Raw genomic sequence first — 19475 nt, 5'->3', positions numbered from 1 at the left:
TTAAGATGACCCATACAATAACCAAAAAGGGAAGAAAAAATTTGGATCTAATCTTTAAAAAAATTCAAACCCAAGTGTGATTAAAGTACATCTTAAAGAGATGTGTTCAAAATACCTTCTAAGTTTAAAGTACATCTTAAAGAGGTGTGTCCAAAATACCTCTCAAGTTTAAGTATTTTTTTTTCAAATGATTCTATTAATTACAAATATGATTTTTTTTTCTTCAGAAGATTTTCGGCTACTCAAAATTGATAGTACAAATTCATGTCAATTGAACTGTATTCATATCAACCTCACTAACTTTTATTCGATAATAATAATGTTTATGATAAGGCAATATTTTAAAGTACTTTTTATTTATTGAGATTTCTTTTTTTACAAAATAACAATTTTGTTAATCTGAGAACATAGTCAAGAATCTATAATCTTTTATTCGATAATCTAATGATGAAAACACTTTAATCATTAATTTAGAGTATATTTAGTTTAACTTTTCAAGTGTTTAATTTTGAAAATAAATCCTTTTGGAAAAAATTGAAGTGTTTGACAACCATTCAAAATAGATTTTGAAGCAATCTCAAAGTGCATTTTAAACCCTTTTTATCAAAAGAGATCAAATAAAATTGACATTTTTGAAAAATAATTTTTTCTCTAGCCAATCCATACAAGTCCTTAGAAATTTTTATTTCTAATTTCTTTAAGAAACAATTTATGAAGTTAAAAAAAAATCTAATTAGTTGTTAAACTTTCAATTTTGTGTCTACCAAATTCACTTTCAATCTTGTATTGAAAGGTCTATGACATATTTAAAATTCTTAAAAATTAACTAATCTATTTAACATTAAATTAAATTTTATGTCTAATAGGACCTTAAATATTTAATTTTACATCTAACTAGTATATATGAGGATTTTTTAAATATAAAATCCTTCAAAATAAAAATAGAAAATTAAGAAATGGCAAGATCAATAATGTCATCAGAGCCTCTTGTTGTTGGGAGAGTGATAGGAGATGTTCTTGATTCCTTCACTCAAAGCATGGAGATCTGTGTTTTTTATAGTAATAACAAGCAAGTTTTCAATGGCCATGAGTTCTTTCCTTCTGCTGTTGCTACTAAACCTAGGGTTGCAATTCAGGGAGGAGAGTTGAGATCTTTCTTCACGCTGGTTTGGTTTTTTCTTTTTTCCCCCTTTTCTTCAATATTTGACTGGCCCAATTGCTTCTTTCTTTACTCGTTACGGATCATTTTTTTAAAAAAACAACTTGCTACAACGAAAATTTTTTGGACAATGCTTGTGCAGCTTAGATAACACTCAAGTATTTTCTATATAAATTTTTTTTTTTAAAGAAAACTCTCTCCTTGGATTCTTTATTTTTTTTTTTATTATTATTATGGATCAAACATCTAGGTTAATAACATATGATTTGTGTCAAGTTGACTTATGGTGATATTGCCCTTTCTTCTTGAGTTTTGGGGGAAAAAACATAACATTAAAAAAAAAAACTCCAATTAAAGATTAAAAGAAACTGAAATTTTATTTCTAATTTTCTAAATATTTTAATAGATCAATTAAAGATTAAAAGAAACTGAAATTTTTACATACAAGTTAGAAATGGGCAGAGCTCCATCCTTTTCCTTTCTTAATTAAGCAGATTTTTCTTATAATGAGAAAGAGAATAAACTTATAACTTTTTATTGAACGATCAAATATAAATATAATCTTAACTATTAAGCAACAATATTAAACCAATAAATTTTGTAAATGAATGAAACACAGGGAGAGAGATATATAAGTTACGAGATTCCAACACCAAACATAGGAATCCCAAGGTTTTGTTTTGTTCTATTCAAGCAGAAACGAAGACAATCAAGTGAATCCACCCCTCTTCAAGGGATCAATTCAACACCCGAGCTTTTGCACCGACAACGATCTTGGTTCTCCTTGCTGCCGTCTACTTCAATGCCCAAAAAGAAAACTGCCGCCAGACGACGCTAAAACCGCCGTTTTGCCAGCAGTTGGAGTGGACCAGAATAAGAAGAGGAGAAAAAGGGAAAAAAATTAATATACAATCTGAGTCTTTCTTTCCTTGAAAATAATAATCACTTTTTATATATGTGAATAAGAAGGAAGGGAGAGAGAGGTTCAGATTTGTATATTAGAAAAACATATATTTGCATAGGCGAAATAATTTGGACAAGCAAAAAGGAGGAAACCGCGTCGTTTTCTTTCCTTTTGGTGTGTTTTTAGTTGTGTGTTATTAATGTATTTTGCATGTTTCATATAGATGGATGTGCTAATGAATTTAGTTTCAGAGATGATTTACCATTACCACAGTTAGTATTTAGTTTTCAAATTTAAGATATATGAAAGGTCCACTTGCTAACGGTTTTATTTTTATATTTTTCATTTCCTGCTTTTTTTTTTTATTTTTTTTTATCGTTTCTTTTCCAAGGTTCCGTTTAAGATTATTGTAGCTTTTAAAATAATTGTTGGTAGTTGTGCTTTTAGAAACATCAGCTGTGAAAGAACGTAAAAGTGTGGTTTGGTAAATTCCAGCTTAAACTTTGAAAAAGTAGGTTAGAGTGTTCGGTAATAAATACAAAAATAATATTATTTTAGAATATAATAATTAAAATAAACCATTTTAATTTTATTTTTTTGTAATTTAAAATTTAATAATTGTTTAGTATGATAATTATATCTTTTATAGATTAATTTTTAAATATTAAGGAAAATAGCTTTATTTTAAAAAAATGAATATGGTAACTTTTTTTTCAAAAAATGATGTATTAACTCATAAAAATATAGAAATAGATTTATGTGAAATAGTTAAATTAAAGGTCTTTAAAAAGGTCAAACCCCGCCCCAACCACCTTCTCAGTCTGGGAGGAGGGATGCTGACTCAACAGTTATCAACCCTGAGCTGACTACTTTCTGCCTAATGATTTTTGCGGAATAACTCTGATATCATACTATACTTTTATACACTAGGCGAATGATTAAGTCAAGGAATAAATATAACAGATTTTAAGTAGGCTCCATCTTTTATTACGACAGTGATATAAGTTTATACAACTTAGGATTAATAGCAAAGTTTACAACGACAACCGTAACAACTCTCCGAGAAGTGTAAATGTGGCACGTAGCAGGACCTTGATCTTAGAGCACTCTGAAACTTCACCTTTCCGCAGCCTGGGGGGTTAGGATAACAATGTGAAAAAGTGTGAGTACTAAGCCCAGATGAGTGGTTCTTGTAAGATGAAAATTCATCATTTTGGAGAACCAATCACATTGATAATAAATCACAGTGTAGCCTATGCATGCTCATGGATTTATTTCATGCAATGATTAACTTTATTTCCAAATCTACTACGTGGCATGCATATCATATCATCACATACAATCACTATGGAACTTCCTATGACCCCTAATTCCCGCCCATTGCACAGTTCGACCATTTTATCTTATCCCGCTAATCATGCTTGGTACTTGAATTTTGCACGTCACGCTTTATTTTCCACGATGAAGCGTCGCAAGTTTTCTGTAACAGCGGACTATTATTTCCCGTCAACCGAAGCCAACTCAATTTTCTCGCGAACCAAGCCGACTAAATTATTTTCCGCCGACGAAGCCGACCATATTTTTCCCCCAAGCACGCTTTGTAAGCATGTTAACCACATATCCGCGCCATATCGCAGTTCCATAGTCAACCACACAAATAATATCATGGCAACATCAGTATTACCAAAGCATATGTTTTGACCACAGATGCCATATATTCAAGTATCAGAGTATAAGCTAAGTGAATACTCATAATATGCATTTACTATCAAAATTTTAAACACACTTTATTATCATCCCCCAACATAATGCTACATATATTCGAAACTATAATGCTATAAACACCCACACTATGTGTTAATTATCAAGCTATAACACTCATACATATGCTAACTATCAAAATGTAACATCACATATTGCTATGATATTAAAAATAATATGTTATTATCTCAAGCTTGATTAACGACTACACTTATTGTTCATTATAAGCGTATAACACTTCACATTATATGTTAACTATCAAACTATAACACTCACGACATATGCTAACTATCCAAAACTATAACAGCTCACTACTTAATTTCTTTAGAGCCTTTCTAAACAGGTCCCTTTTCTACCTCGGGCTCCTTTTTTTACCCATAAAATCTTAGCTCCATAACTTTCAGTGGTTTAGCCGGAATCTCCAAAATCAAGACTGGCCCAGTTATAAGCGTAGCTCGACCCTTCTGTCATTTTCCTCATTCTCCAGCCCAATTCCTTAAGCTTCTTCTCCTCGCAGCTTACATGAAAACTAGACTTCTTAGACTTTCAGATGGCTTTGAAACATCAAACGCATCGAGTAGATTGGGAGATCTCCTCGTCCAAGTTGACATTCTCCTCAACCCTCACTGCCTCTACTCTCCCTCATTTTAAATTTTTGTTTGTGATTTGAAAATGAAATTCCAACCTTATTTATAGGCTCCAAATTCCTATGTGATTGAACACCTACTTGGCTGCATGGCAAATGTTTGAACCTTCCCTTTATCAACATAAGTTGACTTCACCTTGGTTCAATGTGTTCTTCCCAAACGCATCCAACACAATTTCTTAGGGTTTAAGAATTCTCTTTAATCGAGACACTCAAGATTTAATTGAGCGTTTGACCTATACTCTTCAAGCTTTGTTTGTATTCATTTTAGGGTTTTTACATGCATAATCTATAGATCGTGGGCAAATCAACATAATGCCGTCGTTCATGCACAGTGATTACCTTCGATCGCGTGGGCCGTGACGTTGAATGAGGCGTTCAGGCTGCTCTCGCTCTCTCCCTCTCGCTCTCTCCCCCCTTTCTCGCTAGTCTCGCTCCTTCCACTTCGCTCTCACTCCACATTCACCGCTCAACAATCTTGGTGTGACAATAGAATTGAAAACTAAATAATTAATTAAAAATTCTAACTAATTTTGGAGGATCTAAAAGCTAGAAGGATACTGCTTTTAAAGTCAACATAAAATTAACGGCGTTTTTAAAAAAAGTGTTTTTTTAACAGTAATCAGTTGTTAGCAAATGGTTGAGATTTTTTTTCCAAATAGGTTTTTTTGAACACGGCTAACGTTAAATTATCCTTAGTAAAGTTGAAAATTGCATTTGGTCAGCCAACAAAGCATAGCTCAATTGGCATAGTGTTCAACACTATCGTATTTTATTGGAAAAAAAATTAGGATAAAGGAACATTCACTTGTGTTTTTAATGTTTTCTGAAATTTTTATTAAAAATGTAAATTACATGAAAACAATATTTCTGAAATTAAACATTGAAATTGATCTTTTTATATTTATAATACATTTCAAAAGAAAATTAAGGGTGTGTTTGGTTTAACCTTTCAATTATTTATTTTTACAAATAAAATCCTTTTGAAAAAATTGAAAATGTTTGGCAACCAATAAAAGTTTTTAAAGTGTATTTTTAACTAGTTCTTATCAAAAGAGTTTTAAAATAAAAAATGACTTTTTATATTAATATTTTTTTCTCTAGTCAATCCAACAGGCCTAAAAATTTATTGAATATACGTTGCAACAATTAGAAACCGATTTCCCCTAAAAGAATATTAAAATTTTGTTACATTGTGTAAATAATTTTCCTTATTTTTCTATTTTTGCAAATCTCCTATATAATTTTTCTCTCATGAATTTGTTTAATGCTTACAACATCGATATTTTCTTAAGAAATTGTAGGTTTTGAATTCTCTTCTTCATATTTGTGACGTTGTTCCTTCTTTTGAACTATAAAAAACATACTAGAGTTGTGTTTTATCTAAATATCTCTTAATGTTTTCATTACTTGATTTATTATTATTATTATTTTCAGATTATGACTGACCCAGATGTTTCTAGGCCAAGTGATCCTTATTTAAGGGTGCATTTACATTGGTAATTAAACATTTACATATGAGTTGGTTTTTTTTTTAAGGCTATATATATGTGTGATGAAGTTATATTACATATATTGCATGTGCATGTGAAACCAATCAAATTAAATTTGACTTTTTGTTTTTGGAGTACAATATGGAGTATGGGAATTTGAATCTCCAGCGTCTAATCAAATTTGATTTTGAAGAATAGTAATGCGAGAATCGATGTAATATTTGTCGTTACTGGATTATGAAAGTATTTTGGATTTTGGCTAATTTTGCAGATTTTTCTTTCATTTTCGTCTTGCCTAGAATTTTTTTGGTCTTATTTGGATTTCATTTGGTTATATTTTTAGTTTATTTTTGGAAGAAAACTTTGAAAATAATCTAATATTTGCCTCTTACATTTATTAAAATTAAAAGATCTTCTTTTATAGAGAAAAGAAATACATGTATTTTAATAGTTGGAAGATCCCCTTTATTTAACTGCAATATAGTATTTATTTACTTACTTGTATAATTTTTTCTGCATTCACTAAAGGCATAATTACTAGATTGTACTCCTTATTTGCTATATTTTAATTGAGGGTATATTTGTCAACATTTCTCCTTATTAGCATTTTTTAAGTTAAACAAATATAACTTTCAATTTTAAGGAATGTTAATATAAGTATCTTTTCCACTTTTCAAAGAAGCTCTTAAAATTGTTTTTTTTTTTTTAATTACAATATTTAGATAGAAGAATCTAACTTTTAACCTCGAAGTAGATAGTATAAACTTATTAAAATAGGTTAAAATATCGAAAAATATCTATATCCATGAAAATTTCTGAAAAAAATATAAGAACAAATCAATTAAAAAATATATTTTTTTAATTAATAAAACTTTTTACACTTTTTAAACAAGTAAGAGGGAAAAAGAAAAAGGAGGAAAAAAACTCCCTCCTTGGTTTCTTATTTATTTATTTATTTACTTATTATTTTTTAACTTTTGCATCTGAAAACATAATCAAAAGTTACTAAGGAAAACTTTTGTAATTTAGATTTTGTTTTATGTTTTCAGATTGGTTGAGTTCAGCGAATATATGTTTGGCAGACAACCCAAATTCTATTTTTGAAAATTATTTTGAGATTATGTGATCCAAACACTGCAAATTCTAAAAGCAATATTTTTATGTTTTCTTTCTATCCATAATTTGAATTTTAAAATTTTAAATGCAAAATTATATTAGATAAAAGATAAAAACATTTAAAATATAAAATGTCATGTTATAAACCTAATTCAATTTGTTTTAAAAAATAAAAATTGTATTATGTAATGTATTCTAAATAAAATTAGGTTAAGTTTCAAGTTTCGTCCCTATGATTTGGATGAAGTTAAAAGTTAGTCCATATGATTTTAAGATTTAGAATTTAGTTCATACAGTTTAATAGTTCATATGGCTTTTTAAATCCTCTTAAATAGCTCCTACCATATGAACTATTCATTAGGAAGCTTTTATCAAACAATAGGGGGTAAATTATAATTATAAACAATAAGACTTAAATTTTAACTTACTCTAAACCGTAGGGACCAAAATTTCAATTTTAAATTATATTATATTACAAAATAATAATTACACAATTTTTTAGCATAAAATATATTCAAAAATAAATTAATAATAATTTATTGTCAACTAAAATTTAGTAACTATAACTAGTTTACAATTTTTTATATTATAATTCAATTTCTAAATTCTGCTACCAAACACATATCTAAAAACATGAAATACAATTTTGTTTTTATTTAATCCCTTGTTTCAAATTTCTGTTTTTATATTCTCTACCAAATAGGCCCTAAAAAGTTTTAATTGTGAAACCTCTATTGCAGGATCGTAACAGATATCCCTGGCACTACAGACACCACATTCGGTAACTTTTTCTACCAAATATATATATTCAAAATAAGTAATAATAATAATAGACTTTCTTCTAAAAAAAAGTAAAAAATAAAAAAAAATAAAAAGCTTTCTAGAGGGGAGATTAGAAGAAAAACTTTTTGAATATATACATATATTGTCTATTTCCTTTCCTTTTTAGCTTTGGTTTAGACCACTTCTAAGAGAAATTATTAGGTGCAACCTAATGTCATGTTTCACATTCCTTTTAAGTGTATAAAAAAAAAATTATAAAGAAAAAATCATTTTTAAAAAAACAACTTGCTACATGAAAATTTTTTAGACAATTGTTTGTGCAGGTTAGATAACACTCAAGTATTTTCTATATAATTTTTTTTTTTTTAAAGAAAACTCTCTCCTTGGATTCTTATTTTTATTATTATTATTATTATTGAGATCAAACATCTAGGTTAATAACATAAGATTTGTGTCAAGTTGATTTATGGTGATATTGCCCTTTCTTCTTGAGTTTTGTGGGGGGAAAACGTAAGATTTTAAAAAAAATCTCCAATTTGCTAAATTCTAAACTTTTTAGGAGCAACATTATATAGGTATTGACCAACTTTTATTTCCTAGTTTTCTAAATATTTTTAATTAAAAAAAATTTAATAGATAAATTAAAGATTAAAAGAAACTGAAATTTTTACATACAAATTAGAAAAGGGCGAGAGCTCCATCCTTTCCTACTTAACTAAACAGATTTTTCTTATATTGAGAAAGAGAATAAACTTATAACTTTTTATTGACGATCAATATAAACATATCTTAACTATTAAGCTACAATATTAAAACCAATAAATTTTGTAAATGAATGAAACACAAGGAGGGAGATAGTAAGCTATGAGATTCCAATGCCAAACATAGGAATCCACAGGTTTGTTTTTGTTCTATTCAAGCAGAAACGAAGACAATCAGTGAATCCACTCTCTTCAAGGGATCAATTCAACACCCGAGCCTTTGCCATCGACAACGATCTGGGTCTCCCCGTTGTTGTCGTCTACTTCAATGCCCAAAAAGAAACTGCTGCCAGACGGCGTTAAAATCGTCGTTTAGCAACAGTCCAAGTGGACCAATATAGAATAGGAGAAAAAGGGGAAAAAAATTAATATACAATCTGAGTCTTTCTTTTCCCTTGAAAATAATAATCACTTTTTATATATGGTGATATAGAAGGAAGGGAGAGAGAGGTTCAGATTTGTATATTAGAAAAATATATATTTACATGAGGGGAAATAATTTGGACATGCAAAAAGGAGGAGAACGGCGTCATTTTCTTTTTCTTTTTGGTGTGCTTTTAGTTGTGTATTATTAGTATATTTTGCATGTTCATATAGATGGATGTGCTAATGAATTTAGTTTCAGAGATGATTTACCATTACCACAGTTTGTATTTAGTTTTCAAATATAAGATACATGAAAAGGTTCACTTGGTAACGATTTTATTTTTATATTTTTCATTTCCTGCTTTTTTGCTTTTGTTTTTGTTTTTGTTTTTGTTTTTTTTTCCAAAGGTTTCGTTTAAGATTATTGTAGATTTTAAAATAATTGTTGGTAGTTGTGCTTTTAGAAACATCAGCTGTGAAAAGAAGTAAAAGAATGTTTGGTAAATTATAGCTTAAACTTGAAAAAGTAGGTTAGAGTGTTCGGTAAATAAATACAAAAACATATTATTTTAGATATAATAATTAAAATAGACTTATAATCAACTTTTTAAAAAAAATGTAATTTAAAATTTTAAATAATTGTTTAGTATGATAAATTATATCTGTTATAGATTAATTTTTAAATATTAAGGAAAATAGCTTTATTTAAAAAAAAAATGAATATGGTATACTTTTTTTCAAAAAAATGATGTATTTAACTCATAAAATATAGAAAATAGATTTGATTGGGTGAGAAATAGATAAATATATAAAATAAAGGTTCTTTTTAAAGTATAAAATTGAAAACTAAATATTAATTAAAAATTCTAACTAATTTGAGGAGAATCTAAAAGCTAGAAGGATACTGCTTTTAAAGTCAATGTAAAATTAACGCGTTTTAAAAAGTATTTTTTTAACAGTAAATCAGTTTTTAGCAAACGGTTGAGATTTTTTCCAAATGGTTTTTTGACACGACTAACGTTAAATATAGCCTTAGTAAAGTTGAAAAATTGCATTTGATAGCCAACAAAGCATAGCTCAATTGGCATAGTGTTCATACTATCGGTATTTTATTGGGGAAAAATAGGATAAGGAACCATTCCTTGTGTTTATGTTTTCTAAAATTTTTAATTAAAAATGTAAAAATTTTACATGAAAACAATATTTTGAAATTAAACATTGAAAAATGATCTTTTATATTTATAATAAATTTCAAAAGAAAATTCAAGGGTGTACAGTTTCACTTTTCTATTGTTTAATTTTACAAATAAATCATTTTGAAAAAATTTGAAGTGTTTGGCAACCATTCAAAATAGTTTTTGAAGTGTATTTTAACTAGTTCTTATCAAAAGAGTTTAAATAAAAAATGAATTTTTTAAATTAACAATTTTTTCTCTAGTTAATCCAAAGAGGCCTAAAAATTTATTGAAAATATGTTGCAAAAATTAGAAACCGATTTCCTCGGGTTGCAATCTATAGAGGCAACTTGAGATCTTTCTTCACTCTGGTTTGGTTTTTTCCCCTTTTCTTCAAGATTATGATTGACCAAATTGCTTCTCCCTTTACTCGTTACGGGACGAATAAATGATTTATTTGAGATTCGAGTCTTTCGCTCTGCATGTTCAAGAAAGGAAAAATTAAGATTTTGAGTTGTTTGGTCTATCAATCTAAGTATAAGCATCGATTATATAATTAAAAAAAAGTTTAGATATTCAAATTTCTGTGACCAATTTTTTTAAAAGGAATAAGAAACAAATTGCCATATGGTTTTTTTCCCTTAATAAGATGTATGTGATTGAACTTAATATTGTCATTTTCTTCTTAAATAGTTTTATTTTTAATTATTGGTTAGACCTTTATTAGTTTTTAAGTTCACAAAGAAAAAAAAGACTAAATTTACCATTACGTATATATATATATTTGGAGATAAGTTTTTCTTCGGAATCTTTTGAGTCTTTGCCTTGAGAGAAAAACAAGAGAATTTGTACTCTGTGAAATAAAATAAAGAGTCCTTCATTTCTCCAACAAAATTCAAGTAAGTTCCTAGTATTTTAATATTTCCAATTACTACTTTATTTACATCAAATTTTCTTTACCAAATTTTATAATTTCAACAACTACTTTAGTCTTCTTTTATTATATTTCGATTTGCCAAAAGTTTTAATCATTATTTCAAACATATCTATTATATTAAACTATTGTCTCATCAATACGAATATATGCATCATTCTTAATAATTTTACAATCCATACAATCATCATATCTCTCAAAATATTCTTCACAATTTTCCATTCCATAATAATCATCAATTCATTTCTCTCTTTGCCATGTGTCAAGCATGCATGCTTCCACAAACTCCATCTACTTCATACTACATGCTCATCACGTGTCCAATTCTTCATGATTCATGCCAAATGGTATCAAAGCATGTATGTTTATATATATATATATATAGATAGATAGATAGATAGATAGATAGATAGATAGATATTGATATAGATATAGATATAGATATATATACATATATATACATATATATACATATTTAATTAAATTGTTCAACATCCATTAACTTTCGGTCACTCCACTAAAGACCGACACCTGCACTCTTCGCACTACAGATATATTTTTGTGTCCATTGGATATAACCAGTCAACAGTGCAATGACCCTTCACAAATTTCTCGTAAGTACAACTGGGCTAAAATTGACGTTTTGCCCCTATAGTTACATCTAACTCCTAAAGTATCACCGATCTCTCTAATCAACAATAAGTCATAGTCCAACTATGACTAAACCCCTCTCGGGCCAAAAAAAAAAGGTGTGGTGCCACATTGTTCAAGCCCTAAATTAACTCTTAAGGGAGTAATTTATCTACTTACCTAGACATTAGGGAAGGAGTAAATTTCATCTTGTGTAGCTGTATTTCCAGCTCCCTCATCAAACGAATCCTCAAAATGGTAGGCATATTGAGTCGCGATCTGTCCACCCTCACCCATGCAAATCAAAGAACTGCCTTCATAGACAGGAATTCACAACTCACTCAGGATTTAGGTCATGTCACCTATGGTCATCCTGGTGAAATATAAGCCTCTATTATTAACGACTTTATATAATGATACTATTCATTTCGTGGTCCGGTCTTATACAAACCCTTTTGTATAGAACACTGCCTTGCACATATCTCTCTATGAATGATCAGGATCATATCATTTGTTTCACTTTAAAACAATTGTAACATCTACAAAGAGGGTCGGATTCGTACTGTGATCAATGTAAGGTATCCAACTTTATCCATTTACTACAGACCATTTAGGTTATCACTTAAACATGATACACTTGTATGTCTCCACATACATATTTAAACTACAGAAGATAACCTTGGATGTTAGTTTATTTATTTTGTAGGTTAATGCTACTAAATGTCGAATAAAATACCTCTTATTTTATTAAATAAATAAATTTTTTGTGCATTACAATTAAAAATTACAGGACCCACGAGATTTAGGATATCAACCCCAATAATCTCCCACTTGTCCTAAAGCTACTGAGGTGTATTGGGATTGGTGTTCTAATTCTCCCAGAGTCTCGTTGTTTTGTAAAGATACACATTGTTTAATGAATAAAATAAATGTTATTTAATTCTGGCATTTACTCATATTCAATAAACAAAGCTCCGTGGTTATCTTATGTGAACTTAAGAATGTATATGTGATATACAAGTGGATCATGCCTTAAGTGATAACCTAAATAGGTTTGTAGCATAAAGATTAAGGTGGGATACCTGATCCTTGTGACACTACGGATACAGTCCGCTTTGTAGAAGTTTGCAAGTATTGTAAAGTACTTCACATGGTTGATCCTGACCATTCATGTGGAGACGTGCGAGTGGGGGTGTCCTATACAAAGAGTTTATATAAGACCTGGACCATGAGATGACTAGACTCTGTATATAACGTCGTTGATACTAGAGACTTGTATCTCACCTAAACCACCATAGGTGACACGACCTCAATCCTGAGTGTTTTGGGAACTCCTGCCTTTCAGGGCGGTCCTTTGATTAGTATGGGTGAGAATGGTCAGATTGCCAACTCAACATGCCTACCTTTTTGGGGACCTATGTGATCTGGGAGCTGGGAACTTAATCCACAAGATGGAATTCACTTCTTTCCCGAAGTAGGGATGAGTAGAGAGATTGCTCCCTTAAGGGCTAATTATGGGGCTTGAACATAGTGATCACAACTTCTCTTTGGAAGAGAGGACTCAATCATAGTAGGACTATGACGTATGTTCATTAGAGGGATCAGTGGTACTTAAAGAGTTAGATGTAACTACAGGGGCATAACGGTTATTGGCCCAGCTGTACTTACGAGCGATCTGTGAAGGGTTGTCGCACTGCTGATTGGTTAAGATGGACACATAATATATCTTTGGTAAGGAGAGTTCAGTTGTCGATCTTTAATGGAGTGTCTGGCAGTTCACGAATGGTGGATCCCGTGACTAAAGAGTTTAGTCAGTTATTCACGTACCGTTGGAGCTACGAGCTACAAGTCCATAAGGTTCCCTTGGTAGCTCAATGGATTCAGTTGAGGATCAATTCCTGGTGTTGATTTGAAATGTTCAAATTAACAAGTGGTATTTTGATGTAAGTCCATAAGTACCATGGAATAGAAAAAGAACTATGGTTTATATGTTTCATGAGATGAAATATTAAAACTATAGGTTATAATAATATTAATTATTGGATAATTAATTCTTTTTCTTTAATAACCAATTGAGTAGGTGGTTATTGATGGTTCTTGGTATCCGTGAGTTAAAAGAAAAATTGTTTTCCTAATTTTAGTAAGTTTTTCATAAAAGTTTTTTGAGATTTCTCTCAGCAGAAAGAATCTCACGAAGTTGTCAAGTAAATATAGATTTACTAAATGACAGCTTAGGCGAGCTAAATGATCGTGCAGTGGCAAGCTAAACGATCGTACAGTATTTATTAAACAATTGCATAGCTTTTACTAGACGATTGCTTGTCTAAAATAAATGATCGTGTAGTGTTTGTAGGTGACAGACACCGAGCTAAATGATCGCATAGCTTTTGCTAGACGATCGCATAGCTTTAGCTAGATGATTGGGCATCGACCTATATGATAGGTCTTCGTCATCTCCCATTATCCCAGTCGTGTACACAATTGGTGTTTCCTCCTTCTTCTGACTCATACTAAGTCCGAACCGAGTCCACCCTCTGGATTCTCACATCGAGAATACCAAGGTAGCCTTCTTGGTGGTGTCATACTCAACTCGACACCGTCGAGGTTTGTGGAGGTCATTCGTGTTACTGAGGAGTTCGTGATCTAGTCGATCGTTGAGTTCGAGCGCGAAGTGTTCGTGCTGTGTTACAATCGTGTTGTTCAAGCGTTCAAGGTTGCAATTGTTCAAGCGTTCGTAAGTAAGGATCGTGGAGACGAAACGAAAAATGCTCGTAGAGTTCTTCCTTGTTCTTTGTTGTTCATGCTGTAATTTCTATATTAATTATATAACCACATTTTTTGTATACGACTGTAATTTGTAATGTTCATTTATGATTGTAATTTTGAGTAATCTTATTTTCGCTGCTCATGGAAATCTCGATTTCAATTTCCTTCAATTGGTATTAGAGCCAGGTTTACTGATATTCCAAATTACAACTCTGTATTGAACTCATTTGACAGTCGTGGTGGGTTTCTGCATTTGTGGCTAATCATTTTCTTCATTTGTGGTTGAGATGATGAATGTTTTGGGTTTAATTGCCTGTTTGTTAAAGTTTTCTGTATTAAAAAGTGTTAATTTTAAGGGCCCCTATGTTTTTGGGCATAATTAACTTTGCAATCGAGTCTGTAATTCAAAAAGTTTGAGTTCATCGAGTCGTTCGTGATGAAGCTTCGAAGCATGGAGATGCGGTTCTCAACGAAGAAGAAGACCAAGCATTGGTTGTATCGTGTAGTCTCAGGTAAACGATCGTTGGGATTTAACTAAGCAATCGTTTAGATTTTTCTAGATGATTGTGTAGTATTTTCTAAACAATCGTTTAGCTAATGCTAAGCGATGGGGTAAATCATTTACTCTATCGCATAGCATTGGTTGTGTGATTGCATAGGTGCTAAAGGCAGACGATCGTAGTGGGAGCACGCGATGCTCATCATTTAGTAAAAGGCACGCGCTAGACGATCGCTCAGGCGATGGTTCTTCGCGGCATCATAGTCGTTTAGACGATCGCGAAAGGCGGACGTTTTGCAGAGCGCGCTAAGCGATCATGTACTTCAGGCTTCATCACTTAGTAAAGGTACGCGATCATGTTTAATAGCTAAACGATCGTTTGGAATTTTCTAAACGATCTGTAGTAAATGCTAAACGATTGTTTAGCTCTGAAAGTGCTGGTAAGTGATAGAGAAAAGCGTTTGTTATATCCTGTAGACGATCACGGGGATTTTAGAACACGATGGTTGGAAACACGATACTTTACCCAATCGGTTCAAGACCCAGTTCACCTGTTTGAACTAGAGACTCCTTGTCTTTGTAATAGTTAGCTTTTATTTTGTGATTTTAAGGCAATTTTACCCGGTTCATCAACATTGTTTTTCTTATACATGTGATGTATGGTGTATATGCCAAAGTGTTTTTCATATAGTCAAAACCCCTCAGGTTGTGCAATTATTCATGCATCATGTATTTTAAATGTTATAATCGAACATGAAGAAATTACTTGAAAGCATGTGCATGCATCATGAAAGATAAGAGTTATATTTTGCATGCAGTGAGCATTATCATGCATCATCCTTTTATTATAAGTGTTATAGTCTAAGGGTGAATGGAAGCATGTTTTGCTTGTTTCATTGTTGTTTTGTATAAGTGTTATATAAAAGAAGTAGCAATGAATGGAAAATGCATTAAGCATGACACTTAGGATGTTTATAAGCGTTATGAATGCTTTGCATGTGCTAGCTTCGCATTGTGGTGGTTTTTTCCTTTTATAAGTGTTATATAGGAAATTAGACCTAAAATCGATTATTCAGAGTTGCATGCTAACTTAGGGTGAACTCAACTTTTTTTTTAAAAGGGTTTTAAAATTGGATTGAGATAGACCTAAGTTCAAGTGGTTTTGAGTTTAGTAACCTATATTAATCTTTTAAAATCAGTTTAATAGGATTAAATTTGTTGAAATAAAAGATTAAATTTGTTGTAAACCTATATACAAGGGACCTTTTATCTAAGGCGGGTTCTGGCTAGGCTGGGGTTCTTAAGTTGACGGAAACGTAACACCCCTACTTGGAAACCTACCTGGAAAGGGAAATTAGATAGATTTTCAACAAGCATGGGATGTTTTGGTCAAAGACTCCGTTAAAAAGTTTAATGGATGATGATCAAAAGTTGTTTCACTTTCCAAGGTAAAAGTTACCCCTAGGAAAACCTAAAAGTCACTCTTGGGAAAACCTAAAATTCACTTAGTTAAAATCCTTAGCCATGTTTTTTCTAAGTAAACTAAACCTTAGGTTATAAAATACTCAGTGGGAGGAAGAGGCGTATCTGATATGTCTATGATTCCACTCACATATCTCCCTGTATGTTCACACCGTGAGATTCATGCTTGGCTTCGTGGTGCCCTGGGAGCATCCCCCTTCGGATGGTGTTTGCATGAGTCAATATCAAGATGAATGGAGGGAGTGTTTATAGTAAGAGTGTGAAGGGTGTGTGTCAACACGTCCTATGGTCTCTATCATTGGTTCACATCGTGAGATCATTCTGTACTTCTTCATGTCGCCTTTGTGGGTCCCTTTTCGGACTGGTTTTGTGCAATTGGTCAATATCAAGGTCAACTCAAAAATGGATAGGGTCGCTTTAGGTTTTGCCCCGATCGAATTTTTTCCCTTCAGATTGGCCTTTTGGGACGGACTTCTAGGGCTTAAAATGGCGGGTCACACTTATGGAAGATTGTTAAGCAAGTTAATGATCTTTTAGCCAAATCAATGACGGCTAGTCGTTATAGGAATAAGAGTTTTTCTGGTATTAATAACTGGTTGAGAATTTCTCAATTCAAAGGAGGGATAACTGACCTCCATTTGGCGACTTTTGTCCTAAACCTTTGAAGCGTCATTACGAATGTCACACGGGGTTCATGTTAGTTTTTATAAAACCTTATTGGATGTTTTTATTTTACAACGGGTTTTTGCTCAAAACCTAACGTAGGTCAATGTGTTTTTCTTTTCAGCAACTCATTAGTATTTCCATTTAAAGCTTTTAAAATGACCGATTACTTACACTGAAAAGAATCGTGTGAAATGAATTTCGTGGCAAACGACCTCTATCCCACTACTCTCCAAAAGAGGAGAAAAGATAATAAATATGCTTTATTGGTCTTAGAGACGTGTCTAGTAGAGAATGATGATTCTGCTTGGATCCTTGATTCAAGTGCTACCAATCATGTCAGTTCCTCTTATCAAGGATTCAGTTCCTGGAAAACGTTACCACAGGGGAGATGACTCTTCGAGTCGGTACTAGTGAGGTTGTTTCAACTGTTGCTATAGGCAGGCTGAAGTTATTTGTTGACAAGAAATGTTATCTGTTACTGAATAATGTTTTTATAGTTCCTCATATTACGAGGAACTTAATCTCGGTTTCTTGTTCATTGAACAAGGCTATACTATCTCCTTTTTTTAGAATAAAGTATTTATTTTCAAGAATGGAATGGAGATTGGTTATGGTTCAATGGAAAATAACTTATATGTACTAAGGCCGTTAGTCATAAAAGCCTTGTTTAACACTGAAATGTTTACGGCAACAATAGCTAAAAGATTAAAGGTTTCTCCAAAGGAAAACGCTCATTAGCATCTTAAGTTAGGTCACATAAACCTCAATAGGATTGAGAAGTTGGTGCAAAGTGGACTTTTAAAGAGTTTAGAAGAAAACTCCTTGCAGGTATGTGAATCATGCCTCGAAGGCAAGATGACCAAACGAACTTTACTGGAAAAGGTTACAGAGCCAAGGTGGAGCTTGTACATTCAGACCACTGTGATCCGATGAATGTTAGAGCTCGAGCTGAGTATAAATATTTCATCTCTTTCATAGATGATTATTTAAGGTTTGGGTATCTCTTCCTAATGCAACGTAAGTCTGAAACCCTTGAAAAGTTCAAGGAGTATAAGGCTGAAGTTGAAAACTTGTTAGGTGAAGATAAAAACACTAGGATCTGATCATGGTGGAGAGTATATGGACCTCCAATTCCATAACTATATGATAGAACATGGGATTACGTCCCAACTCTCGGCCCCTGGTACACCTCAGCAGAATGGTGTATCAGAAAGGACAAACAGGACCTTGTTGGACATGGTTCAGCCTATGATGAGTTATGCTCATCTTCTAGACTCGTTTTGGGGTTATGCAGTGGAGATTTCATGTTATATCTTGAACAATGTTCCCTCGCAAAGTGTTTCTGAAACACCTTTTGAGTTATGGAGAGGCCGTAAAGGTAGTTTATGCCACTTCAGGATTTAGGGTTATCTGAAACATGTGCTTTTAACTAACCTAAAGAAGTTGGAACCGCGTTTGAAGGTTTGCCTCTTTGTTGGCTACCTCAAGGAAATGAGAGGTGGATACTTTTATGATCCAAGTGAGAATGTTTCCACAAATGCTATCTTCTTGGAAGAAGACCAAATGAGGGATCATAAACCACGAAGTAAGCTCATTTTACGTGAGATCTCAAGTGAGACTGAGATTACTGAGGGTTCAACAAGAGTTGTTGAACAGGTTGACAGATCAACAAGAGTTGTTGAGGTCAGAACGTCTAGTCAACCAGCTCAAGAGTTGAGACTGCCTCGACGTAGTGGGAGGGTTATAAATCCACCGAATCGCTACATGGGTTTGACTTAAGCCCAAAACTTCATTACGAATGATGGGGTCGAGGATTTGTTTTCTTTAAAGAGAGCAATGGAGGATGTTGACAAAGATGAATGGGTTAAGGCCATGAACCAGGAAATGGAGTCTATGTACTTCAATAACGTCTAGGAGCTTGTTGATGACATGTAGAAATGCATGTCATCTTAGGCCTTTTATTTAGAATTATAAAGGTCGTTAGGCAAAATATGCAGCAATCATGATAGAAATTAACGAGAAAATGAGCTTGTGTCGATCAGCATAACGAATCTCAGCCAACCCATTCTTTTGCGTTAATTATGCATTCAATGTTCTATTTTTGTAGCTAATGCAAGAAATGAATGCAAAAGCGGAAACCGGACCAACGCATAAATGACCGCATACGGAGAAACACTCCATCGCCAAGGCAAACATATCGATCAACGCATGGATGTTGTGGTAATCAATCGTATACTTCCATCGCATGGAAATTGCGCTCGTCAAACGATTGTGGTCATCATGTAGAGTTGCGGTATTAAGCGAATGCGGCCATTGAATGACTGTGGCTACGCG

General features: G+C 32.1%; 1 protein-coding gene across 1 annotated transcript; it reads left to right on the top strand.

Moving 5' to 3' along the window:
* Positions 1-954: 954 nt before the first annotated feature.
* On the top strand, positions 955-8926 carry LOC120091770 (protein CENTRORADIALIS-like). The gene is made up of 4 exons (XM_039049892.1): positions 955-1166; positions 5908-5969; positions 7820-7864; positions 8713-8926. Exons 1-4 carry the CDS (start codon positions 957-959, stop codon positions 8924-8926), a joined length of 531 nt encoding a protein of 176 aa, XP_038905820.1. The 5' UTR covers positions 955-956.
* Positions 8927-19475: the final 10549 nt, after the last annotated feature.

This window comes from Benincasa hispida, chromosome 11, assembly GCF_009727055.1.
Source record: "Benincasa hispida cultivar B227 chromosome 11, ASM972705v1, whole genome shotgun sequence".
In the NCBI taxonomy this organism is placed as follows: Eukaryota; Viridiplantae; Streptophyta; class Magnoliopsida; order Cucurbitales; family Cucurbitaceae; genus Benincasa; species Benincasa hispida.
Note: the sequence above shows the minus strand (reverse complement) of the source record. Positions and strands in the feature narration are given on the sequence as shown.